The sequence below is a fragment of the Nelumbo nucifera genome, chromosome 5, assembly GCF_055504915.1.
Source record: "Nelumbo nucifera cultivar China Antique chromosome 5, China Antique-T2T, whole genome shotgun sequence".
Classification (NCBI taxonomy): Eukaryota; Viridiplantae; Streptophyta; class Magnoliopsida; order Proteales; family Nelumbonaceae; genus Nelumbo; species Nelumbo nucifera.
In genome coordinates, this window is record NC_142653.1 from 15,871,051 (window position 1) to 15,897,620 (window position 26,570).

At 36.7% G+C, this 26,570-nt stretch overlaps 2 protein-coding genes across 8 annotated transcripts; both read left to right on the forward strand.

Moving 5' to 3' along the window:
• Positions 1–730: 730 nt before the first annotated feature.
• LOC104604043 (Tetratricopeptide repeat (TPR)-like superfamily protein) lies at positions 731–6,785 on the forward strand. 2 transcript variants are annotated; one of them, XM_010268262.2, is made up of 4 exons: positions 732–1,061; positions 1,146–1,425; positions 3,957–4,088; positions 5,398–6,785. In XM_010268262.2, exons 1-4 carry the CDS (start codon positions 1,027–1,029, stop codon positions 6,631–6,633), a joined length of 1,683 nt encoding a protein of 560 aa, XP_010266564.1. In that variant the 5' UTR covers positions 732–1,026; the 3' UTR covers positions 6,634–6,785. The 2 variants fall into 2 exon arrangements, with proteins under 2 accessions (XP_010266573.1, XP_010266564.1); XM_010268271.2 differs by lacking the exon at positions 3,957–4,088 and having other exon boundaries at positions 731–1,061.
• Positions 6,786–18,401: 11,616 nt separating this feature from the next.
• On the forward strand, positions 18,402–23,105 carry PEPKR2 (phosphoenolpyruvate carboxylase-related kinase 2). Of its 6 annotated transcripts, none has more exons than XM_010268245.3 (5): positions 18,402–18,706; positions 18,902–18,998; positions 19,126–20,095; positions 21,921–22,217; positions 22,315–22,968. In XM_010268245.3, the coding sequence occupies exons 3-5, from the start codon at positions 19,324–19,326 to the stop codon at positions 22,674–22,676; spliced, it is 1,431 nt and encodes a 476-aa protein (XP_010266547.1). In that variant the 5' UTR covers positions 18,402–18,706; positions 18,902–18,998; positions 19,126–19,323; the 3' UTR covers positions 22,677–22,968. The 6 variants fall into 6 exon arrangements, 5 of the variants coding, with proteins under 5 accessions (XP_010266547.1, XP_088744729.1, XP_088744730.1 ...); XM_088888603.1 differs by having other exon boundaries at positions 18,455–18,706; positions 18,886–18,998; positions 19,305–20,095; XM_088888604.1 differs by having other exon boundaries at positions 18,455–18,706; positions 19,305–20,095.
• Positions 23,106–26,570: the final 3,465 nt, after the last annotated feature.

A 26,570-nucleotide genomic window follows, 5' to 3' on the forward strand; every position in this document is an offset into this window, starting at 1 on the left:
ATTTTGGGGGTTTTACTGTTAAGTCCACTCCAAAAATCTTAGCTCCACCATACAATTGGGGTAGGTGCCACCGTGCCACCAGCTGGGAATTGATGCTAATTTATAGGTGGCTATGAGTGTTATAGGTGGAGGTGTTTATAATTTTGAACTGTTATAAGTCTACAATTGAATTCAGAATTCTGAGATGAAGTACAGTAAATTTATCCCTTAATTTTACCATGAAAGGATAAAATTGATTTAAAAAATTATATAATTCACATGTATCACAAGCAAACAGATGATGAGTGCCTCAACGGCTGGGGAATAATTAGTCAATTATAAAAATAAAAAATTAGGGTCCTTCAATGATTTTGCAAATGGGGAAGTTTTAATGCATTTCAAAACTTAGGGTAGTTTAATGAAGCGAAAAAAAAACTTAGGGTAGTTTAAGAAATTTGGCTAGTTATCAAAAAAGAAATTCCCATTTTTTTTCGTTTAAAAATGATGTTTTTGGTAGGGGTCTTCATTCGATCAGTTCAGTTCGGAAATAGATTTGAAACCAAACTAAATTAAATTCAGTTTTGTTCGGTTTTAATTCAGTTAATTTGGTTAATTAAAATATAAATGTATTTATATTTATATTAATAATTATTATTAAAATATATTAACATTTATAATTAAAATATATATAATATAATACAAATAGTAATGTTAATATTAATATGAATATTTATAATTAAAATATGAATAAATGTATTGTATTTTGATTAATTCAATTTCCGGTTTAGTTCGATTGAATTTTTTCTCAAATCTAACAAAAAATAATAAATCGAAAATTTTAATATCCTAAAACCGAACCGAATCAAAATCGAATTAACCAAACCGAAGTGGCTTATTCGATTCGGTTTGATAACCGAATTTGAATACCCCTAGTTTTTGGTATAACAACGAGAATGAATTTGGCAGTATCTATGATGCCCGAAAGGTATGATTACACAGAAACACGGAAGAAGATTTTAGTAGACAGAAATACGATCAAACTGGGCAATGGCGATGCGCTCGTTCATCGCCGGTCTCAGACGGTAAGTGCTGCTTCGAATCTCTCTCTCTCTCTCTCTTGTGTATGCGTTTAATTTCTCTAATTATGAGCACTTTGGAAACCCTAGGAAATGCGGACATAGTCCTCCGTCTCAGATGCTCTTATTGGAGGAAACAAGGCTCTCGAGGTCGCTCTCCTCGGGTCCATTGAGAAGTGAACCGCTCGAAGAATCTCCATCTCCAGTAGAAGATCTGAAGAGCAGGATCTTCAGACTCAGACTTCCAAAAAGGAGCGCGACGACCGCGATTCAGAAATGGGTCAGCGAAGGCAACACAATTACCCTTTCCGAGCTTAGACAGATTTCCAGAGAGCTCAGGAAATCTCAGCGGTATAAGCACGCTCTCGAGGTTAGGATTTCCCTCTTTCTTTACTCTTGCTGGAATTGCTAAATTCTTAATGTGCCATTCTAATTATTTCGAAGCATGCGTATCAAATGTAGTTTAACTCGAAGACATCAATTATCCTCCCCTTCTTTAGAGTTGAGTTCCCTAAAGTAGCTTTTGTGCTTAAATTCTTTATCTCAGTAGCTAAACATTCTACTAGCGCTCGCTGCCGAATTAAAAGTTGCTAATGTTCCACTTTTGATGTGGACTCAAGCCTAGTATAGTAGCATTTGTTGCGAGTTTTCCTCCTTAGAAACTGTTTCGCGTCTCCATTGATAACTTCATTTTTCACGTTTGTATATGGGACCTGCCTATTATCAATTGAATTAGGAAAACTAATGTGGACCTTTTCATACATGGTCTTTTATCTAATCCAGTGATTCTTTTTTTTTTTTTTCATAGAAAAAAGGAAAACGCAAAAGCAAAGAGGGAAACTTATAAGTGCTATCTTTTCTAACAAGAGGCCATATTTGGTGAAAAATCACTTTCATGTTGTCCTTAGAACTTCTATGCGAGGCTTCTTTATTTGCTCAGGGGGTAATCCTTTTAATTCTTAGAGCAAATTCCTGGAAAGTTTAAAACATCAGTATTATTTTATAAGAATTATATGCAGCTTAATAGTATCTCACTCTGATGATGTTTCTAGAGCTTAAAAACTTCTAAAATATTTTCCTCTAACCTTTTTCTTATTGCTGGTGCTTTCTTTTGCCAAACTACTGCAAACCTCCTTAAATTAATGTATTCACGGCTCCGGAGCTTCTTGAACCACCTCTCAGGTCACAAGTGGAATGTTGAAACTTGAATTTGCATGGCATGTAAAAACTTAGGCCCCGTTTAGTTCACAGGAATAGGGGTCTGGAATCAGAACCGAAATGGGCTATTCCAATTCCAGTTGTTTGGTTGGGTAGAATCGGAATCCCATTCTCATTCATGTTGGAATGGCATTCCCCCATTTGAGGGAATGGCCATTCCCTGCCCCTCCTTTGTAAGGGTGTCAATGGACTGGTTTTGGATTGGACCCCGTCCAGTCCAAAATCAATTTGGACGGATTGGATGGACCAACAAGACATATTGGATTGGATCAATTCGGTCCAAAATATTTATTAGATTGGATTGGATCTGGTCTGTCTGTAATAAATTTATATAGGATTGGGTTGGATTAAGCCAATATCTGGTCCATTGATATAAGATAAGACTATAGGTGTCAATGGACCAGGTTTTGGAACCATTAAATCAAAATGAATTTGAACAGATTGGATGGTCCAGACATTGAATTGGACCAGTCCAAAATGGTCCAAAATATTCATTGGACTGGATTGGACCTGGTCCATTTATAATGGACTCAGACTGGACTGGATTGGATTGGATCAAATCCAGTCCAATTGACAACCCTACTCCCTTGGGAATGAAATCCCATTCCCATTCCTGTCTGAACCAAACAGACTATGGGAATAGGCCATTCCAATTCCGATTCTGAAGAATTTCAATTCTGACTGCGAACCAACCGGACCCTTAAATTTTTCTTTTTGACCCAAGAATGCAATATATCTGCTGGTTGTGATCATTTTCCCAGTTTGGTTTTTGAGCTATGTAATCTTTAAGAGCATAGGCTTGCACAAGGCCACAAATCACAATTAACCATCAGAGGACATGTGAAATGAGAAATTTGGCTATTGGAAACCTGCAAAATGACAGCAGCAAATAAGTGAATGTGTTCAAGACATGTGTGTGAGGCTGGGAAAGGCGCATAACTGTGTACCGATCATTGCATGATATTGTCAAAAATAAATAAAGCACATGAGACATAACTAATCAATTGTGTCAGATAGATATTTTTGTAACAAATGTCAGACAAGTATCTGTATAACAAACACTTTTATTGTGATTCCCAAGAAAAGATAATCAGGTTAATTCTGCAAGAAGACAGGTCCAAAAACTTCCAAGAGTGGCTATAAATACCCGCCTGCATCCCTAAAACAGATAATTGGTCACTGAACCACCAATTATCAGGTCCAGGTACCAGAAAAAAGAGGAAATATCAGTCTCAGAACTGTAACGGAGGGATTTTCCTATCAAATCCAGTCTCAGTATATTTCTCCATTACTGAGGGAGCTCCAGCTTCCTCTCTCTCTTGCATATAGTATTTTTTTTTCCACTCTCTCACCCCTCACAGACCCCCAGATCATCAAATCTGAGAGGACCTCAGATTCCTATCCACTTTTCTCCCAACCTTCAAGGTTTCAGACTACCTTACACCATATAATATTGTTACTGGGATGCATGTATTTCAGTTAATCCATGAAATAAAGCCACATTTTGTAGTTGTACTTCCAATCGGTTTCTAGTTACTTCTTTGTGTTATTTGAATTATTAGTTCACTCTCAAATGCAAGATGAAGTGCCATGCTGTATGACATTTATTTTCACATTACTTTTCATTGTTCTAATTGGAATTGTTGTTGAAACCTGTTTAAAAAAATTGATACAAGCTTGCAGATATCAGAGTGGATGGTTACTCATCAAGAATTCGAGTTATCAGACTCTGATTATGCAGTTCGAATTGACTTGATGACCAAAGTTTTCGGTATTGATGCTGCTGAGCGCTACTTTGAAGGGCTCCCTCCAAATGTAAAGACTGGTGAAACCTACACTTCTCTCCTCCACTCCTATGCTGCGGTAAAACTAACTGAAAGGGCGGAGAAGCTCTTTGAGAGAATTAAGGAATTAAACCTTGCCTTGAGTGCCCTCACATATAATGAGATGATGACGTTGTATATGTCTGTAGGGCAATTGGAGAAAGTCTCTTTGGTTATTGAAGAGCTGAAACGGCAGAAGGTTCCACCAGATCTCTTTACTTACAATCTCTGGATAAGTGCATGTGCTGCCACCCAGGACATGGATGGAGTTAGAAGGATTCTTGATAAAATGAGGCATGATTCCAATTCTAATGAAGACTGGGCAGCATACATGAAACTTACCAACATATATATTACTGCAGGCAACCTTGGAAATCTGGAGTCTAATTCCCTAGTTGAGGTTGAGAAAAAGATAACTCAGAGAGAATGGATAACCTATGACTTTCTCATAATTCTTTATACCGGTCTCAAAAATAAAGAGAGAATTGATAATATATGGAAATCTTTGAGAATGACATCACAGAAAATGACAAGCAGAAATTATATATGTATTCTTTCTTCATACCTGATGCTTGGGCAGTTGAAAGAAGCAGGAGAAGTCCTTGAACAGTGGAAGCAATCTGCCCCTACAAATTTTGATTTATCAGCATGTAATAGGCTTTTGGATACATTTGTGGGGGCTGAGTTGGTTGAAGAAGCAACTTTGCTTCGTAACCTGGTTGAAAAGAACTGCAATCCCATAGGTAGCTCACAGTAGGAGCAACGTTAGTTTCTCATTTTGAGTGATGTAATGCCTTCCCAAGCAGTTTTATGTAGTTTAGCTGAAATTTATTTTTCCATCACTGAAATTTATTTTTCCCATCTTTGCAGAGTCTACAACTTACTAAAGTCCAGAGTACTCTCTTACTATGTTTTAGCTGTTTCTGATGCAATCCTGTTTATTTGTTATGTAATGGATGAAACCATTCTGCTTATTTAAGATTTCTTTATTCAGGTAAAAAATAATGGAATATCAGAAAGCAAAACTTGTCTTCAAGTTTCTTATTGGTTCTGATTTTATTATTATTTGTACTGGTTATGTACAGAAATATTTGCAGTGAGTTTTATGGTTCTCTGATCAGAAAATCTTTTTCTGCTGCGTGTTCCATTCTTGATAGCATCTAGGCTCTCTTGCAGATTGAAACCTGCCTACTTCAAATTGATTTTCACAAGAAGTGGTTTGATTGGCAGTCTGTTATTGAAAGTATGAGCCAAAATCCCTACCACTGGTTTTAAATATAGCATCCCTTTATATTATGCAGATACTTACATGGATGGGAGCTCAGGACATTTTCCAGATGTCAGGAACTGATCATGCACTCAGATTGGAGTTGACCATCAAAGTCCATGGTGTAGCAGAGGCTGAGGAATATTTTGAGAATATACTTAACACTAACTCAAAGAAGGCTGCATGTTTCTCCCTTCTTCATTGTTACGTAAAAGAAAGAGCTACCAAGAAAGCTGAGGCTCTTATGTTGAAAATACAAGAGTTAGGATTGGCTGTGAACCCTCATTTATTCAATGAAATGATGAAGCTTTATATGGCTACTCGTCTGTTTGAGAATGTACCATCCGTGATCCAACAGATGAAAGAAAATAAAATACCACTAAATGTTCTCTCGTACAACCTTTGGATGAATGCATGTGCCCAGCTATCAGGCGTTACATCTGCAGAGATGGTGTACAAGGAAATGATGAATGACAAGAATGTGGAAGTGGGTTGGAGTAGTCACTGTACGTTAGCCAACATATATATAAGATCGGGCCTTGTTGACAATGCCATTGTGGCACTCAGAGCTGCTGAACAGAAGCTCTCAACCCAAAAGCGGCTTGGTTATTTCTTCCTAATTACACAGTATTCTGCTTTGAACAACAAAGAAGAAGTACTTCGGCTCTGGGAAGCCAGCAAATCAGTGGCAGGGAAAATTACTTGTGCAAACTATATGTGCATATTACTGTGTCTGGTGAAAGTTGGTGGTATTGAAGAAGCTGAGAAAGTCTTTAGGGTTTGGGAATCTCAGTGTGTGAAGTATGATATTAGAGTCTCAAATGTCCTTCTAGGTGCTTACATGAGGAATGGATGGATGGACAAAGCTGAGTCGTTACATCTCCATACCTTGAAGAAAGGTGGGTATCCAAATTACAAGACTTGGGAGATTCTCATGGAGGGATGGTTGAAAAGCCAGGAGATGGATAAAGCCGTGGAAGCCATGAAGAAAGGTTTTGCTATGTTGAAACACTGTGACTGGCGGCCATCACCTAAAATTATAATGTCCATCTCTGAGTACTTTGTGAGGCATGGGGACTTTGAGAATGCAAAGAAATATGTTAAGGTCATCCGTCAATTAGGTCTCATGAGTCTGCAATTGTACAAATCATTGCTCAGGATGCACATTCATGCTGGGAGACCAGCTCTAGACATCCTAAAAATGATGGAGAAAGATAAAATCGACATGGATGAGGAAGTTTATTCACTGGTTGAGTGTGTAAGCAAGTAGGTTGCTGTTGAAATCTAAAGAGACTAGGGGAAAATGGTTACTGCAATTTAATAGACCTAGAAAGCAAGTTTCAAATTTCTCTTATTCTGAATTAGATGTTTGGTTTAGGGAACGAACGGTGACAGGGTTTCTGATGAGCCTCAAGTTGTTGACATCACAGATTCTGTCTGTTGGATTCCAAATCTGCATCCATGACGAAATCCAGTTGGCGTACTGAAAAAAACATTAGATGAAGGGTACTATGTTCATGTATTGCCCAATGCATGTGCCATAAATATGAATGGTGCAACAGCTGAATCATATACTTGATCAGCAATTGTCACCAGCTTGAGTGACTGACCTGCCCTTCAACCATCAAATGTCAGCTTTTGGATTGGACTATTTAAGGCCCTTGCGTTTCTATTATGAGTAGTCTCAGTGAATAAAGAAAGATTGTGCATGAGCTCTACCAACCATGTTGTTGAAAGGGCCATTGGCTCAGCAATGCATCCAGACCGTGTTGTGCGCTAACTCTTCAAACCTATCATGCACAAGCACTGCACAGCTCTGAATGCTTTACACTGAGGTCTGAGAGCTCGACGTGTATTCTGTGTGTTATTGTCCTTCCACCGTGGCATTTCAGTAAGGGCTTGGAATCCCATCATACGGTCTCATGAGTCATGGCTATGGACGGAAGCAAAGGGCAGTTGATGAATATTCGAATATGCCATGAAGAACAACCCTTTGTCCTCTATTTTAGGGTAAAAGACTAAACATGCCCTGGGTTTTCAAGGGGACTTGAACATACCTTTTGTCTCTTTTGCCCTCCATTTCCCTTCAAATTTTCAAAAAGAACTAAACAAAAGACAACCTCATGTGTTCACTATTTTATTTTCCTTGATAATCCAAAAGAGTAAAAACTTGCAGTTCATCCCAAAAGACCAATCTGACAAATGATATTTAAAGATGATAATATACGGCTGTGTCAAAATACAATTGCTGCTGATCGGCAAATCAAAGTAAATCAGTAGTAGCCTCTCCTTGGTTCTGTAGGAATGTCTTTGATCCACCTAATATTCAAGCTTCCCATCCCAAAGCAATTGAGCATAAATGCTGAGCCAAAATGCATTGCCTTTGGAACCGTCTTAATTAATTTTATGCATTATAAACCCAAGAAAATTGGGTGAGACATGTGAAACAACAATTAGCAACTAAGTGGAAATAATATCAACTCTAACTCGAACACCTCTTTTTTCTGACAATCCAACGATGAATATCGAAAATTAAAAGAAAAAACAAAAAACTTGGTGAACAAATCTAAGTTCGGACCAAAATGCACCATGTGACTTCTGTCTTGCCACAAAGTGATGCAAATTCTGGTCAGGTTTTGTACTGAGGAAAAACTCATCACCATTACCTTTACTCGACAAACAATTGCTTTGGTGGTGGATTTGGTGATTGATTTGCCTTGCGTTTTGTTCTTTGGCCGGGGATTACTCTGAATATTGTCTGAGCTGAAGAAAGCAGAAAGACAATTCCTTTTCGTAAGAACTCGTGTGTATATTTTAACAGTGAATTTGGAATCACCATGATAGCTGAAAACTAAGAGGGCAAAATAGGACTATACAATTTTTTATGAGTGCACATGTCACGTTTTAAGTATGTTTAAGTCTTATGGGTCAGCTCACAACGTATATTTAAGTCTACTAAATACTTATACCCCTTTTTCTTGAGAAAAAGCAAAATTCATTACAGGTGGTGTGGTGTACATGTGCATAACCCATGCCTTTATATTTAACTACTTTTTTTGGTAGGTAAGTGAATAATACATAGGAATGATTATGGGTTAGGCCAGGCTTAGCACTTATTTTAAGGGCAGTCCAGACTAATAGGGTTGTTTACGGGTCAGATTGGATTGGTTTACTAGTGTTTTTTCAACCGACTTGACCTGGTCTGGTTATTTATAGATAAAGCCGAAACCGACCCTCTATTAAGTAAAACCGACCTAGCTGGTTTGGGTCGGTTTGGATTTCAACCAACTCCAATCTTGCACAATACAGATGAAGTTAAAGTGCTAATATTATATATAATATTTCAGAATATATTTTCTGGAAATATATATTTAAAACCAAAACATATGTACAAATATATTGAAATATATATTTTCTAATTTCTGAAAATATATATCTGATATATTTCAGAATATATATTTTTTCATATATATATATATATATTTATTATTTAAAACTAAAATATCTATATTTAACAAATATTTTTCAGAATATATATTTTTTCAACCCGAAACCGACCGGTAATAAAGAAAAACCAGCCAACTCTGGTTGGGTCGGGCCGGGTTGATCAGTTTGGATTTATTTGTGAACAGCCCTACAGACTAATTCTAAAAGAGTTATTATTGGGGGTAGTGAGTGACACTTATGTCCCAGAACTTTGATTTTCCACAAGGAGTTACCCTTTAATTTTAGATTCCAATACTCTGCTCCCACAATTAATATTCTATTAGTTTTGATTTTTTATTAGACCATTTTTCTCTCTTTTATTGTATTTTCAAAACTCAAGTTCTGACCTTTTTATGACAGATGCTCTACCGTTTCGAACAAATAAAAAGAAAAAAGAAGAAAGAAAATGGTAAAGGTCAACTTGGGCATTGGAGATGCAATAAAGGAGAGGGCACATGATCTTATAAAAGTTTAAAACTAACATAATGCTAACGGTGAGTTTGTATTTTACACTAAACTAGCAAGCTAGATAGCACCTTCTATTCAACTACTTTAGTGGCACATACAAATGCACATAATAGATGAGAAAGGGAGGGAGCGAAATGTGTAGAGTGGGCAAAGAGGAAAATGGAGACACAAAATCAAACCTACGTCAATGGACCTCACATGCAACTCACTTTGTCCTCACTTATGAGTAAGGGTACAAATTTGGCAAGTTGGGTTAAGTTGAGGGTCAACCCATGGCCATGCCCAACCTTAAAGATGCAAGCCTCAGGCTTGAGCTTGGTCAAACCCATGTTTATCAACCTAGGCCCAAACTAGAGCTTAACCCAACACTTTTTTAATTGGGCTTAGGTTCGGGTTGGATAGGACTGGGCTTTTAATAAAGCTTAGTGTAGGATGGTTGGGTTTGATTATGATTATACTTTTGTATAGTCATCTTTTATTAGACTTTATGGTCTAATTTAGGATTGAAATTGATTAAAAATATGTAGGAGTGTGGGCACTCGATTAGAAGAATTTATATTGCGTCAAGCCTAGGCCCATTGAAAATATGTAAAATTTACATCATGCGGGCTATGGTTGGGTTTGGGCTACACCCTAACCCAACTTTACACCAGACCCAAGACCCGAGTTTTATGGTCCAAGCCCGCATGTAGCTCAAAAGCTCATGTCCAACCTCATGCAAAAATTTAGTTGTGTTGGTTTGGGCCAAGGTTTTTAAAACTGAACCGGATAACGAATCGTTCAGGGATCCGGTTTTTAGGTCAAACGGTCTGACTGTTCAAATTGAATGGACAACCCATTTTAATAAAAAAATTTAAAAAAATAAAATATAAAAAAAATGAAAAATTGTTGTTCGGGTCAATGGTTTAAACGATTCAACTGCCTGGGTCAATAGTTCGCTGACCAAATCAACGGTTTTTGGCTAAAAGATAGTTTTGAGGTGAGACGGTGACCAATTCCAGTTTTTTCGGTCCGACCGTCTGGTCAAGTTTTGAAAGCATTGGTTTGGGAGCAAGTTGGGCCCGCCCAAGTTGTAGCCATCCCTGTTTTGTAATATCAATGGAAAAAAGCATGGTTTTGAAAACCAAGCCAGATCGAATGGTCAAACTGGTTGACTCGGGAACCAGTCAGGCAACCGGTTTTGTTTCATCCTAAAACCGCTCCTGAGCCAAAAACTGTTGGTTTGGTGAATGGCATGCTGACTCAGGCGATTAAACCATCAATCTGAACCATGGTTTTTGGTCATTTTTTATTTTAATTATTATTTTTTAAATCAGAATGGGTTTTTCCATTCAAATCAGACTGTCAAACTATTTGACCTAGGAACCGGTCCCCAAAATGGTTCTGTGTCTGGTTTGATTTTTAAAACCTTAGAAAAAAAGGATAATAAGAAAATGAATGAATGGTAGGATGGAGAGAGAGAGAATATGATTTTGAAATTAATAATTATTAACATCCAAAAGTCACCAATAAGTCTGATTACCTGATGCACACCTTGGACATGGATAGTGGCAGAGCCACTTTTAAGGGGCCAGCCAAGAGAATGAAGATGAGGAAGAATGGAGAATGGAGACCAGGTGAAAATTTCTAAAGTGCACCTATGAAATGTATTCTACAACTACAATCCAACCAGAAAGTTCGGTTTAAAGTTTCTGTTAAGGTTAAAGTTAAAAAAAATACGAACCCTATTAAATTTTGGGCTGGGTTAAGATTGAGACATTGTTCAATCCGACCCTATAATATATAAGTAAATAAGTCATTCTAATTCAAGTCCAACCTGAAAAATTTAATTCAAACAAATTGAATTTACATAGAAAAAGAATAATGGATTTTGTTAAAGTTAGAATTAGGATTTTAAGAAATTAGATTGGGTCATTATTGAGATAAATCATTATTAATATGATTCTACCCACCCAATAACATTTTTTTTTTAATGACTTGGGGGACCAAATGTTAGCCCAACCTAGTTATTGGTATATGGGATGGATTATCCCCTAGTTAAAGGTATAGGGTAGGGAAAAGTTTGGGGGGGCAAAGACCCCCACCCAATAACTTGGCTATGCCCCTAGACATAGATGATTCTTGGAAGCACGATGAGAGCGACAGAGGCATCGTGGTGATCTCCTAGGGTGAGGACTCTAAGCATTGAGTTAGACAAATCTAAGGAGAGAAAGTAGAGGTGTAAAATAGGCTGGCCCACACAATAATTTGGGGGGTCGGCCCAGCATGGCCCACACGATATGGGCCTGGGTTGAACGAGTTTTAGGCTGTGCCACTAGTTGGGCCTTAGGCGTGGGCCGAATCGAGCTAGTTTGCTTTTTTTTTGTTTTCTTTTTTTGATTTTTTATTTCTTTGCTAAGTAAAGTTAAAACATTTAACTTTCCTTTGCCAACTATTTGAAAAAATAAGAAATCTAACAAAGAAATTAAAAAAAAATACTTAACAAAATAAGAAGTCAAAGAGACAAAAGCTCAAAGTGAATAACAAATTGGAAGAAAAATAAGAATTTGATTTCATTTAAATTTGAATGATACAAAGCATACAATGGTTGGATGAATGAAATATGAAAATTGGAAAATGGAATAAATTAATAAAATAGAAAAATAGAAAATAAAAAATGACGTTACTAAAAATATCAAATAAATTAAATAAAATTATAAAAATTACAATAATTTGAAAAAAATTATACAATTATTAGCATACAAAAAATATTGACTTCACCATTTTTTCCTATTGTTCTTGACTTTGATCATCTGTTTCAAGTGAAACATCAGGTGTAGTGTCATGTCCTCCTTTGTCTTGTAATCTATTTTCAACATCTAGCCAATCTTTAAAATAGATGCACATCTCTAGACTTATCATTCATACATTTTTTCTTGTCATCCAGCACCCTATTACTTGCACTAAAACAAGACTTTGATGGAACTGTAGACACCAAAGGAGTTAGTAGATCATGTGCCATGGCGGCAAGAACTGGATATTTTTTTGCATGTTCACTCCATTGGGCTAAAATATCAAAATTATTTGTTCATTCGAGGTGATAGAAGAATCACCTAAAGTAGAAAATTTTGCTTGTAAATAAAAATTAAGTTCAGTAAATGGACTTGTTGTCGAGATAGTGGATTTCTGCCTCTTACTTATTAAATAAAAAAAAATTCTCTTCCACTACTGGACTCAAGTTCATAAGTGGAAGATGTATCTATACAAGTTGTAGAATTTTTATTATTCCATGTTACTTCATATTCATATAAACTATACTTTTCAAATAATAAACTATTAATTTCTTCTTTTTTATTTCCAATTTCAATATTCATACTTTCACAATATGTTTCAAGTAAAATATCTAAACTATCTTTCCTAATCCTATGAACTAATATTGTAGATAAGCAATAAAGAGGTGAAATGTTCTCCCAATATTTTTTTAATTTATTTTCCATTATTTCAACAATACCTTTAAATTGTGGATTCATTATTTGCATCATAAAAATGTTTTAAAAAATCTCTTATACAAATTGTTATTTCCCAGTCTTCCTCAAATATAGTATCAATAGGCATTTTTGCATTATAAAAATCACTAAGAATTTGTTTATGAGAAATACAATTTTCTAACATAGCATAAGTAGAATTCCATCTATGTTTAACATCTAATATAAAATGTTTATATTTTAAACCATAATTTTGACATAAATATTTAAATTCTTGTTTTCTTGCTCTAGAACTTTTAATATATATAATACAATTTTCAATTTTAGAAATATGAGTAGAAATAATATGTAAAGCATCCTGTATACAAAAATTTAAGATGTGACATGCACATCTGATAAGAAATAATTTACCATTTATACTATTAGCATTGTCAAAACTAATAGAAAATAATTTATTGTCATTTCCATAAGCATATAAAGTATTTAAAATACTTGCAGCAATAGCTGGGCTAGTATGTGGCCATTCAATCCCAGCAAAACTTAAAATTCTTTTATTTAAAAGCCAATTTTCATCAATAAAATGACAGGTAACACAAAAATAACTTCTGTTAAATTTAGAAGTCCAAATATCAGAAGTAGTTGCAACTTTAGAATTAAGATTTGATAACATATAAGTTAAATTTTGTTTATATGAATAAAAAAAATTTAAAGCATATAGTCTAATAGTAATCCTAGAAACTTTTTAAAATTGTGGATTTACAAAATTAATAACCATTTTTCAAGTTTAGTATATTTAATTAACAAAAATGGTTGTTCAACATGTACAATGTATTTTGCTAATTCTTGTCTCATTTTTTCTTGAAAATATTTAAAAGTACTAAACTCCCCCACCCACTTTGTGTTTGTGTTGTTTCTCTCTCTCTCTCTCTCTTCTTCTTCTTCTTCTTTTCTCATAGGTGAACAAATGTTTGCCCAAATGGATAATACCATATTTTCTATAATAGTTAAAGTTTTTCCTATATTTTTGGCAAATAGATTTTTTTCCCTTCTCCTGAACCTCCTCTACTTTAAATATTTTCCAAACTGGGTTAATCAACTTAATGGCCTTTTTTTTTTATTTCCCCTAGTATCAGTACTAGGGGTGGAAGTTCCATCAATATCAATAGTATCTATATTAGTGCTAATACTACCATGCTATGATTGAATATCGTTGACATTGAACATATTAAGGAATTGGTTTCAGGAGGAGCTGACCATTTTTTAAATTAAAAAAATAAAAATTAATTTAATTGCACTTACTTGGATTGTAAGCTTGAAATCCCAACTTAATTTCAACAGTTGAAGCCTTTCAACTTAAAGAGTCCAAGCCTTCCCAAATTGCTAACTTGAGATACTTGAGCCGTTGAACAAATATTCTTTTTGTTGAAACTTCAATAAAGTTGAGAATTGGAGAATCAGAGAATGTATGGGAGATTGAGAGATTGAGACTTGAGAGAGTATGAGAACTAGAGAAGAGATCAAGAGAATTATTGAATTGGTGTGATGAGAATGGTGAAGGATAGGGTTATTTATAGGAATTGAAAATAATTCAATTGCCCAAAGTACTCTAAAAACTAATCATCTTTTAATTGTTGGGAGGGATATTTTAGTCATTTTAAAGTTATTTATCAATGTACCCAAAATGCCTATAAACTAGCTGTTATATAGTTATTGAGAGGCGTTTATATCATTCTTTTTCCTTCCAAAACCAAAATATATAAATACCCTCTGTATATATAACTGTTTATAGCTATTACGAAACCCCAATGACTAGTCATTGAGCAGGCGGAGCATGGCCTGTTACGGACCCGCGGGCCATGCCGTGCCATGTCATGGACTTGGCCATGATGACACACGGGCCGCGGGCGACACGACAGGCATAATCGTGTAGTGCCGTGCCAGCCCGAACCATCGTATTGACTCAGGCATAGTCCGCTATCGTACTGGGTCAGGCCGTACCGGGCCATGGGCAACACGGCCCGATTTAAGAGTAAATATGAGGTGGGTCAACTAATAAATGCATATCTTTATATCGGTAAATGGTAAGGTCACTCACTCGTCAAAGACTCACTGGATTGATTAGCTTGTGACATGTGTTCGGGGTCTCGGGGCACTTGATTTATAATGTGGTTTCACGTCTGGCGAACGTGGTACAGTGCTAGGCCTTGAGCCCTTGATCTCGGTCTTTATTGGCCACGTGGGGGCCATGATGTCACCAGGTGGTGTTCCTATGGCTGTCAATTTTTCTTCTCGGCTTGACGCCCTTTCCTCCGCTCGATGGAGCAAGGTGATATGGTCAGTACATAGCATGAGATGACCGATGTTGACGTGGTGTTCTATTTGAGTAGAGGTGCTGAGAGTATGCATATGTTAGAAATGTGGATGCCAAATGTCAGGTGTTAATTGGTTCTTAGATCTGACTGTAATAATAATATAATTTAAAGAATAAAATAAACGGAAAAGTACACAACATGACCGCAGAATTCTGAATTTCACTGAAATTCTACACAATTCAAAATAACAAAATTCTACACAATTCCGAGTTGGTGCTTAACCCTACTGTGGGGCTAAGAATTCTCAAGGTGTGTGAAAAGTCATTCTCCCTAAAATAAAATGAGAAGAGATGATAATTAGTAAATTTTACTGCCTAGTCACTTTTGTCTAGATCACATCTACACCTCGCAACATGTTTCGAATTTGTCAATAGCAGATGTTTCAAATATATTTTTGATATATATGACGTAAATGTGAATTTACTTTTGTCGCCCTACAGGCGTCTCACATGCATAATGCATATATCATCGTGCATTGAAAACATTTCCATATTTGTGATTGTGGGAAATGTTCCTAATACACGGTAGGGCTGTATTGCGAAGCGCCCCGATGTAAACTCATTTTTGACAGATCAGTGATTGCAGTTTTGCAGCCCGGTGGCGGTGGTGTGCATGCATGCGCTCTGTTTTCTTGTTTATCGTCATAGATCTCTCACCAGAAAAGGAAACTCCGACACAAGGTTTGTGTTGCATACACTTGCACTTGCACATCGAACCTTTAAGCTAAAAGGTTTAAAGGTAGGAATCTCGTCCAAGTCAAAGTCAAAGTCTTGGTTCTTCAACAAATTCAGTTAAGCCAACACTTGGTGCATTTGACGTAAGTGTAGAACCTGGATATCTGTACTCAGCTGAACTTAGCTGTCTCTGTATACAATACAAGTAGTTCCCAGCACAAGCCATTGATTGCATCTTATGCTCAGCTCATGGGAAGCATCATTCCCCACTTTTATCTGCCGGTTGTCGGGTTGTCTCCTTCGGGGGAGTTGCCAAGGATGAAAATCCGGCGACTGAATATTTGCTGCTTCACAACTTTTCCTTCTCCTATGCTTATTCTTCAAACTTTAATCTACTGGCGGGTGACCAAAGAAAGACTCTATGTGCTTGTGAGATTAATAAGGGAAGAGCAATCATACCAGAACGACAGTGAAGATGCAATCACCTCTATTTCTATTTCTATTTCCACACAAATAAGTGAATTTTTCCCCTTTTTTTCTTTCTTACCCCTTTCCTATTTTCCTTTTTAATTTCTCCCGTTTTATTTTGGTGAACGCGTGGTCTGGTCTCATATATGGGTCTGACCCGAGATGATGCTATAGTTTAATGGGTCAAATTACCAAATTACATACCCATAAAATAAAAAAAGCATGGTAAGATGTAACCACATTAGCATCAAAAGAAGAGTATAATCATGTAATTTGCTGTTTATAATTGGGCAGTCTCTAAAAGGGAAAAAGCTTAAATCAGGTGATTAAAGTTAAAAGAAAAAAGAGAAAATTGTAAATCATAATCTTGTACTTTGGGCTTAGTTTCACCTATTATATACCATTAATCAGCTGTTAAATGGGATGTAAAAGAATACAAATGCTCTTTGGGTTTCACCTAATTTTCTTTATCAACTATCTAAATGCCGAAATGTCTAATAAGCTGATAAAGAAAAAAAAAAAAAAAGCGAATCCAGTGTCCAAAACAAGCCCACCAATACTTAAAAAAGTTAAAAGAAGAAAATTTTATTTGTCCCCTAAATTCATACAAATGCAAACAGAAGAAAGAAATGTTTTCGGGGGAAAACTCATGAATTCATACAAATCCATATCCAATTTCCTCTTTTTACTTTAAGCATCCCTGAACAAGATCCTTAATGTTAAAGGCTCCCCCAAAATCTCCTCCCTCGACCTCGCATACTTGGGCCCTGAGTCCGCCGAGACTATACTAGTTTCACCCCTTTCTTATGTGGTGGCAACAACCGAAATGAGTCAAATTCAGGCAGCTTCTTCTTGCTTGGAGGAAGCGGCTTTCTTCCAATCCAAGGCTGAGGCATTAATGTCCTTGGTCCAAACGGCACAAATGGTGGTTCACGCAATGCTAAGGGCTTCACCTTTGGTGTCTCAGTATAAATTTTACTGAAATTCAAATAACGCATTTGGGAATCTATACGAATCTCTGTTTCCCCCAACATTAACACCAGTTTCAGCCTTTGGAGGAATCGTTGGAAGCTTAGAAACCTTTAAAACTCGATGGAACGCTGAGTATGAGAATTCGGAGGCCAAAATTAGGTTTTTTGGAGTATTTTGAAGCTTTTCCAGGGCATGGTGAGCGAGAAAGAGAGGAAGGCATTCCGATGGACTTAAAGTTTTCATTGCTCGTGGTGGTAGTGATGATGGAGGTGTTGGTGGCCTCGTTATCATAATCATCGGCAATTCTTAAGGCTAAGTCGAAACGTCGCTCCTGGTGGATTTCGTCTTCGATTTCTTTCTAGGCGCATTCATGGCGGAGGAACCTCTCAGTGTTGGTGTCGTTCCAGCGAGAGAAATGAACTTTGGTGGTTGGACGGTGAGAAGGAACTTGTGGTGCGAAAATCGGAAAAGGGAAGGTCATCTTTAGCGACGTCTTTATTGGTTTTTTCTTGGAGTTTGGCCGGTTTTCCGATGGCGATGTTCAGTACTAGCTACCTTTGCTACTTGTTCTATTGGCCACTAGGTGAGAGTGAGCAAAGACACGGTTCATCGTCATTCTCATTCTGTTCAATCTTGAATTTTGAGAAAGAATGATAAATAGTGTTTTATTTTAAAGAATAATTTTGATATTTAAAAAAAAAAATTAAATTGTTTAATGGCAAAAAATAGAGTTTTTCTATAAAGGGATTTGCAGTCCACTTGTCCCTAAAAGAATTTAAATTGTACATATCATGTGATTAACGAACTAAATTGGAATATTTTAAAAATTGATTAATTAGCAGGTTTTGAAGTTTGGGAATCAAAATGAAACTATCCCAAAATAAAAGGGTACTGATTTGCAATTTTTCCAAAGAAAAACATCCAATTTATTGGGGTAATGTTTACCTTTAAACTGGGACCCATCTAATAGTGGATCTCATCTCATTTATGGCCTCTGACCCATTTACGGGTCCTAAAGCGTTCTCATATACTGTATCCTTTCTAGTTGATGGGCACAAACGATACAAATCCGACGGTCTAAAACTCTCGAGTAACACGATAGCGCCATTATTGGATATTTTTTTGGGTGAAACACCATTATTGGATCGGGACCGGGGACCCTAACTAAGGACGTTAAGTAAGGGCGGGAGTCCGGAGTCCCTCTGGGCTGTAGTTCTCCACCCTCCCCCGACAAATCGGTGGGGTGATCTCTCTCTCTCTCTCTCTCACACACACACGTTGAGTCATAGAGTCTTTCTTTGTTACCAAAGAAATATCTCACTTGTTTTTTATTACCGTTCTCCGTGCGTTACAACAACACAGCAACTGCTACTTTCCCTTTTCCTTCGCCCAGAAATTCTTCTTCCTGAACAAGTATCGTAGCGTCCCAGTCAATGAAGGTATGCTCCGAAACCCCTCTCCCTCTCTACACTCACCCATTTTAGAGTTCCGTGATCGTTCCTACCTTTCCTTTTCCTGACAGGTTTCTAGGGTTTTCTTTTGTTTCCTTCTCTTCTCTTCTTTTATTTATCTGGGGTTTTCTTCTTCTCCTATTCCTATTGATCGATAACGATCACAGATGCCTACTTTCTCAGCCGATATTCGCGAAGAGAGGCCGATCGATGATTGAAAACTGCGGATCGTTTGTTCTGATGGGTCGGAAAAAGAAGAACAAGCGGCTCTTGTTCAAAGGTTTGGCTTTTCCATCCCTATTTTTCCTTCTTATTACTTTTTTGGATTATTCGAAAATATTCTTAATCGGTACATGGGCGTGTATTTGGAGGCGCTGACTGCGTATCTCCCTTTGATTGAGTTGCAGAGTTGAGCCTGGGAGCCATTCTTTCGCGACGCCCTCTTTCTATTTAGTTTTAGTAGAAGATTCTTGACTTGATAATTCATTTCCGTTTAAGGATCCGTGCTTGGTGCATTCTGGAGTTAGCATTGGCTACTTTTGTTTAATCCAATACATCATTGGATTGCTTACATTTTTAATTCTAGGTGATTTTAGCTAATCGCAATGGAGTTGTTAAGGAAGAAGAGGAAAGGAAGTGAAACCCAGATTGATTGTTCAGATCTACAAGCGATTTTACCATCCAATCGCAAATCACCGTCTTCGTTGTCTGTCATTGGCTCACATTTATCATTGGAAGAATGTTCAAGGAGGAAGAAGAAATGCAAGGAACAGGTGTCTGCGGAATCTGTCCATTCAAGTAAAAGCAGACTCACTGGCGTTGTTACTGCTCCACCTTGTGGAAGCTCTTCCTCTGATTTACCTGGAAGAGGTCTCAAGAGGAAGATTGGTTGCATTGAGGCTGCTACTCAGATGGGAAGGAAGAAGAAGATTGAGCAGGAGTATGTTTTGGGTGCTGCGATTGGACAAGGTAAATTTGGGTCAGTTCGGCTGTGCCGGAGCAAGGTCAGTGGAGCGGAATTTGCATGCAAAACCTTGCCCAAAGGAGAAGAAACCGTACACCGAGAGGTGGAGATAATGCAACACCTTTCAGGCCACCCTGGTGTTGTGACCTTGAAGGCTGTTTACGAGGATCCCGACTCTTTCCATCTTGTGATGGAGTTGTGCCCTGGGGGACGTTTACTTGACCAGATGTTTAAGGAGGGGCGATGTTCTGAGCAGCGAGCCGCTAACATACTCAAGGAACTAGTTTTGGTCATCAAGTATTGCCATGATATGGGTGTCGTTCACAGGGATATAAAGCCCGAGAACATCCTTCTTACAACCTCAGGAGAGATGAAGCTTGCAGACTTTGGCTTAGCTGTGAGGGTTTCAAATGGTAATACACCGAAAGTCCATAGGAATTAATTCATGAATGCTATCCTTTTCACTCAAAACAAATTGTTATTTTCTCCTTTAGTTTCCTGACAGTTGTCTGTTTCTGCAAAGTAAGAGCCAGCAGATTTTATATGGATGTGGTGATTCTTTCAATGCTAGTTATCGTACTTCTGCAGTAATATGTTATTCTCTTCAATGGTTGGTTTAACTAGCGGAAAATAGAAGAAATTCGTGTTCTTGTGAACAGTTTGATAAAATCCTAATCCATTTTATCTAAAACATTTTTCCATATGATTTTGAATATTGTTTGTTATAAGATTTTAAGTTTCATTTAAATTTTGAAAAATGTAATATGTTCCAGTCTTGGGATTCCTTATTTTAAGAGATTTGTGCAAAATAGAAAGGGTTTGTGAATATTTAGATTAGATTGAGAGAGAAAAAGGGTTTAGATATCATAATTTTGAATTTCTTCCATAGTTCCTTGCAAAGCTTAATCCCATAGCTGTTGGACATGTCATTGTCATTCTTTTTTACGTTTCTTGTACAACTGGAAGATATCATCCTTGTCTTAAAAATTTAAAATCTGTGAAGCTATTTATTTTGGTAGGTCTCATACCCAGAACAAGGAAGTAGACAACAAATCACTTATCTCCAGGTAGACATTTGGTTTACCCCATCGTCTCACCCTTGTGGATTTCGTTTCCATAATTCCATGTCTTTCAGTTTCCAGATGAAAGGCAATATATGGTGATAGTAAGTATCACTGAAGATCAGGTGGGCAGTGGTCTCCACTGTTGAAACACCTCATCAATCGGAAAGAACATTCTCTCAGTTTCATTATATTTTGTCTGTAAAAATTAGTTATCCATCTTATGCAGTTTTGTCCTATGACTGTCCATGGGCCACAATAATCTGTTCCTTCACTAATAAGAATGACCACCTAATCTAATTGTTTGGTTTGTGTTTGTCTAACAATCTGAAGTATGATCTTTGTTTTCCTGGCTATGAAGGAGTAATTCCTTTATTCTTTTCCAGTTTAGCTAATAAGGAAGTAGAGATTATAGTTCTCCTAGTGCTCTACTCTTTTGCATGTTGCACATATATTATGCTTATTCAAATGAATGATTTAGATGTAGATTGGTATTTTGGTCTTTTGGTGGGTTTATTAGTTAAAACAAAACCCCCTAAACAGCTGGGGCTCTCTGTGGAGGGAGAACACATTCCAGGGAACATGTTGAGATATGTAAAAGAACCTTTTGTATCAATCAATATCTTCCTTGTCATGTAAGCAACTTGAGAGTTTGGCAAGCTGTTGCAATTGTTGTCCACTTGATTTCTTTTTCTCAAAATGAGAAAGAAATGATTTTTCATTTAGTAATATGCATCCTTGTCAATATATTTCTGCTGTTTGTGTTAAAAATTCTAGAAGTTGTTCCGCATAAGTGATCCTGGCATGGGCCTAAATCTCCAGTGATGGCAATGGCCAGCAGTTGAACCTGACACCTTTTTGATTTCTAAGATATCAGCTTGTTAGTAGATGTTCAATGTGACGAATCATGTTGTAAGTCATATGGGTGGAAGATGCTATGGATCTCGTCTTTGTTAACGTGTTATCTTTTGTCAATGTATTAATAGTGTCAAAAAGGAAAAGAGAAAAAGTGGGTCATGTAATAAAGCAGCTTGCTTTACAATTTTGTGTGATATATACGTCAAAGTGTATGCATCAACCTTGGAGAATCTTTTTCTTCCCTTTCCATTTACACGTATTGTTAATTTGCCAATAGTTTTCCTTTGCTGTTTCTAAAAGAGCTGTTTGTTTGCCACAGGTCAGAAACTATCTGGTGTAGTGGGTAGTCCAGCCTATGTTGCTCCAGAAGTTCTGCTGGGAGACTATTCTGAGAAAGTTGATATCTGGGGTGCTGGTGTACTACTACATGCGCTCTTGATTGGTGCCCTTCCATTTCATGGAGATTCATTGGAAGCAGTTTTTGAGGCAATCAAGAAGGTAAAGCTTGACTTCCATAGTGGGATATGGGAGTCGGTATCCCGACCTGCCCAGGATTTAATTAGCCGAATGCTAACAAGAGATGTTTCGGCAAGGCTAACTGCGGAGGAAGTACTAAGTAAGCTCTGATTGTGCTGTGTTTTCCTCTTTTTTTTTTTTTCTCTGGTGGTTTTCTTGTTTCATTATATTAAGAGTCAAGTGAACATTGCTTTCAGGACACCCATGGGTTTTGTTCTACACGGAACGCACGTTGAGGACACTACAGATGAAATCAAAAGTGAGAAACCATATAGGATCTTGCCGCCAACTCACTAACGTGGCTAGGGTGGAGCCGGAGAGAAAAAGGATGGCCAGTGTTCTTGTCAGTGATGGCCTGAGTCCGGTTTCATCATTTGATAGTTTTGGTCGGAAGTCGGATGAACAGGACGACTGTGGTTTGGTTGATGTGCTTGCAGTAGCAATTTCACGTGTAAGAATATCCGAACCAAAACGGAGCAGGCTGTGTGGCCCAGCAATTCCCATCCAACAGGAATGTTCCTCAAAGATGAAGGCTAACAATCTCTGTACAGCGTTTTGATTCTGCTGCATAACAGCTGACACCAACATTATTTTCGCTAGAACTGGAGGATGACTTACCGTGACGCAGCAGCAGCTTATACAGCAAAACAACTACGACGAGTTGACTCTTTTTAAGTCTTAACCAGAAACAAGACAACTGGTGGTTCGCCTTTTCCACCCAAAAATTAGTCTGTGTATGTTTACCTTGTCTACGCCTAATCTGTCTAAAGTGGGCAAACTGATTATGTACAGAGATCTTGGTGTAAATAGGATGGATGATAAGAGGATCCGTGCGTCTGATATTTCTTTAATGTTTTGTTTGTGCAGAGCCAATGAATGTTTCCCTAGGACCAAAACTAACGAGGTCATGTGATGACTAATGGAAGGACCACAGCCTTGTACTGCATCACTGCATGTATAAATATGGATATGATGCTTGCCCTCATCATGTTTCCTGGAGTTGTTTTCCCAGGCCTAGCTAGTTCCAAGAGCAATATGCTAGCAAAAGAGGACCAAGTATAAACTGGGATTCCTCCACACTAAAAAAAGGAAAAAAAACTTTTAGGGTATGTTCATAGGCATGTCTAATTATCGCTGCACTAAAACCATGTCCTTGCATTGTGATTCAATGTGCAGGATTTCACCACCCATTCAATTAATTATTAATTATTAATGTTTTCTTTATCAGCCATCACATCTTATGTTCTTTGTTTTGTAAACCTCATAAAGCTTCAATTAATTGTAGCAAAACATTACTGTTTACGATATTATATTTACAAACATTATAAGTTAGTTCATGCGCAGCCCTATTCATATTTCTATTTACATGGGCTATTACAGTTATGTCAAAAAGGATAAGAGTTATAGAATATTATGCTTGATGTTGTGAATTTGCCACTCTATTTCTTTATTGATGTGGCTCATTGTGACACTAGCAAGTGCATTAGCCGTTCAAGTAATAAAGTAGTGAGTAAAGTATCGTTCCCATAAGGATTTAGGAAACAATTACTAATATTAAATTGATCATTTCTTATCTGATCAACAATGAATCAAAACTTTATTCAAAAGCTAAAAATCCTGAACTAAAATTTATCTAAATTATTGGCTCAATTGCCTTCAATTCAGGTTAGAAAAGTAAGCAATTAATGTTAATATCAGAATTCAACAATCACCCAAATTGAATCATTTGAATAGATTGTGATTGAGCCTTCGTTTAGTGAAACCCCAAGGTCATGAACAACCTCTTTCAAGCGTATGTTCATCCTATGCATGAGTGACGGTTCTTCTATCTCTAACAAGAATCTAATCATTCATGTATGCATTTCTTCAAATATTTCTAAGGTATCAATTCAAATATGGATTGATTACCAACTGAATTGTGCAAGTTATCTCTAACCTTGCATCAAATTCAGTTCTTGAATAGTAGATCTGAATTCCTAAATTCTTTCTCAAACACTATAAGAATTTCAAGCTTAGATCAATTCGGCCAATCTGAAAATTTGCAGATCTGAATTCTCTTTCAAGCAATCCAGATCTTGCAATCTCAGATCTGAGTTTTGAAAGTTTAATTGGCTAAATTGATCTACAATTAACCCCTATTCAAAAAACTTCAAGAACAATTTACACCCATTCGAATAAATAAAAAAGAAATTGATTGCTGATATGAAATTTACAAACTTAATTACATCAAGAAAGAATGGAAGAGGGAGAAAGAAAAAAATTACAACAAGGAAGCTAAATTCGAATCAAAGGAAAATGAAAATAGAATGGAATTATTACAATAGATTTCTGAAAAAAAAAAACCCCGATTTTGAACTCTTCTCGCTAGCTTGACTTGAACTCCTTCAGCCATTCTTCTCCTCCTTGCACCTAGCCCATCTTCTCTTCTCTTCTCTTCAAGGTGTTCGAACCTTTAGGAGTGGGAGAGCCTTGATCTCAAGCAATTGAACACCTCTCCCCCTTTAAAGGTTTCCTTATATAGATTTTCAAGGGAGCTCTTGCCCCTTCTTGAAGCCTCTAAAATGGAGTGTATTACACTCCCCTCTTGAACTTTCTAGAGTGCTCTCTTAAGAGCCTTCTAAGGATTGCCGCCCCTAGCTCTTTGGACTGTTATTTGGGCTGCACTTAGGCTCCCTCTTAGCACATGATAACTATACTCTAGGCTGCTTTTTTGGGCTGAGAATGAGATTTCTCTACTGGGCCGAATTTTATTCTTTGCTAGGCTTTCTTTTCTTGGGTTTTTTCAAAGAATTAACTTGTACCTCTTGGGCCGAAGTGTGCTCTCTTACTTCCGTAACCGGGCTGGGATGAATTTGGTCTTTTTGGACATTGTTTTTTTACCTTTTACCTTCTTTTTCTTGAATAAATTACCCTTAAATCTTTTCTTAGTATTAAGCTAAATTAAGACAAAATTAAATAAAACCGATATAATAATCAATGCAAAGACCTCATAAATTATAGATAAATTATATATTCATTATTTATCTATATAGATACTGTTTATCACGCCTTTTGAGTCAGAAAATATAACTACTCTCTTCATCTTCATCTTTATGGCATATTGAATGCCATGTAGAGCCCACCATTCAGCTTGAAGGTAACTATTAAAGAATTACCATTTATGGCATGTAGAGCCCACCATCTTTATGGCATCTTTATGGCATATAACTTTAGGTAACTATTAAAGAATTACCATTTGCCAACATGCCCATGTCCTACCTATTTTTATTCCATTTCTTTTTAACTCCTACATTTTATTGTATGAAGTGATAGAGCCAACTATTTTGCCCATGTTTGTGTATCCCATTACCCAAAAGGAAAGTTATTGTATAGCATACAGAGAAAAACTACCCCTCCGTGGAATCTGAAAGAATCTTATCAATGATTGTTATATGATATGCGAAAGGGAGGGCTCAGATAGAATATAAACATACCCTCTGAGAAGGCAATTATGCGGCAGACTATCTGGTTAAGGCTGTTAAGAATTTATCTCTTTTTTGTAATTGAAAATTTAGTATTTATAGAATCATTTTAACAAATAAGTTCTTAAAATAAGGAATGCCAAATGCAGCTCAAGAGGGATCATAATCTCACTTTAATATCAAGAGGACTTAAGGATTAGGAAGTAGGAACTAAGGGTGTTAATGGACCGCTTTTGGATTGAATCCTGTCCAGTCCAAAATCAATTTGAATGGATTGGACAGACCAATAAGACATATTGGATTGGACTAATCCAGTCCAAAATATTTGTTAGATTGTATTGGATCTGATCTGTCTGCATTAAATTTATATTAGATTGGATTGAATTAAATCAATATCTGGTCTATTGATATAAGATAAGAATATAAGTGTTAATGGACCGAATTTGCATTGAAACCAATCTAAATTTAAATAAATTTGAATAGATTAAATGGTCCAAAAATTAAATTGGATCGGTCTAAAATGATCCAAAATATTCATTGGACTGTATTAGACCTAATCAATTTGTAATAGACTCACATTAGACTAGATCGGATTGGACCAAATCCAGTCCAATTGACAGGAACTAGCTTTGTTATGTTTGTTTAGCTGATGCGTGAGGGAGACTCTCGTCGAGAGGTTCTTAATTTTGTATCACACTACTACCAAAAAAAGTACTTCATTGTGCATAATTAAACTACATGTTACGGTGTACATTAGTAATTAATTATTGAATTGCTATTTCTACATAAAATTATAAACGTGCATAATTAATTGCTAAGATGATATTAATATAAATTTGTATCAATAATGTCGTAGGCTATGTAGTCAAAATGTTAAATAATCGATGGCATTTGAATTTAGGGTCCGTATGGTTTGCAATTAGAATGGGAGTCAGAATAAGAATCAGAATTGCCTATTCCCTTGCTTGTTTGGTTCAGATAGTAATCAGAAT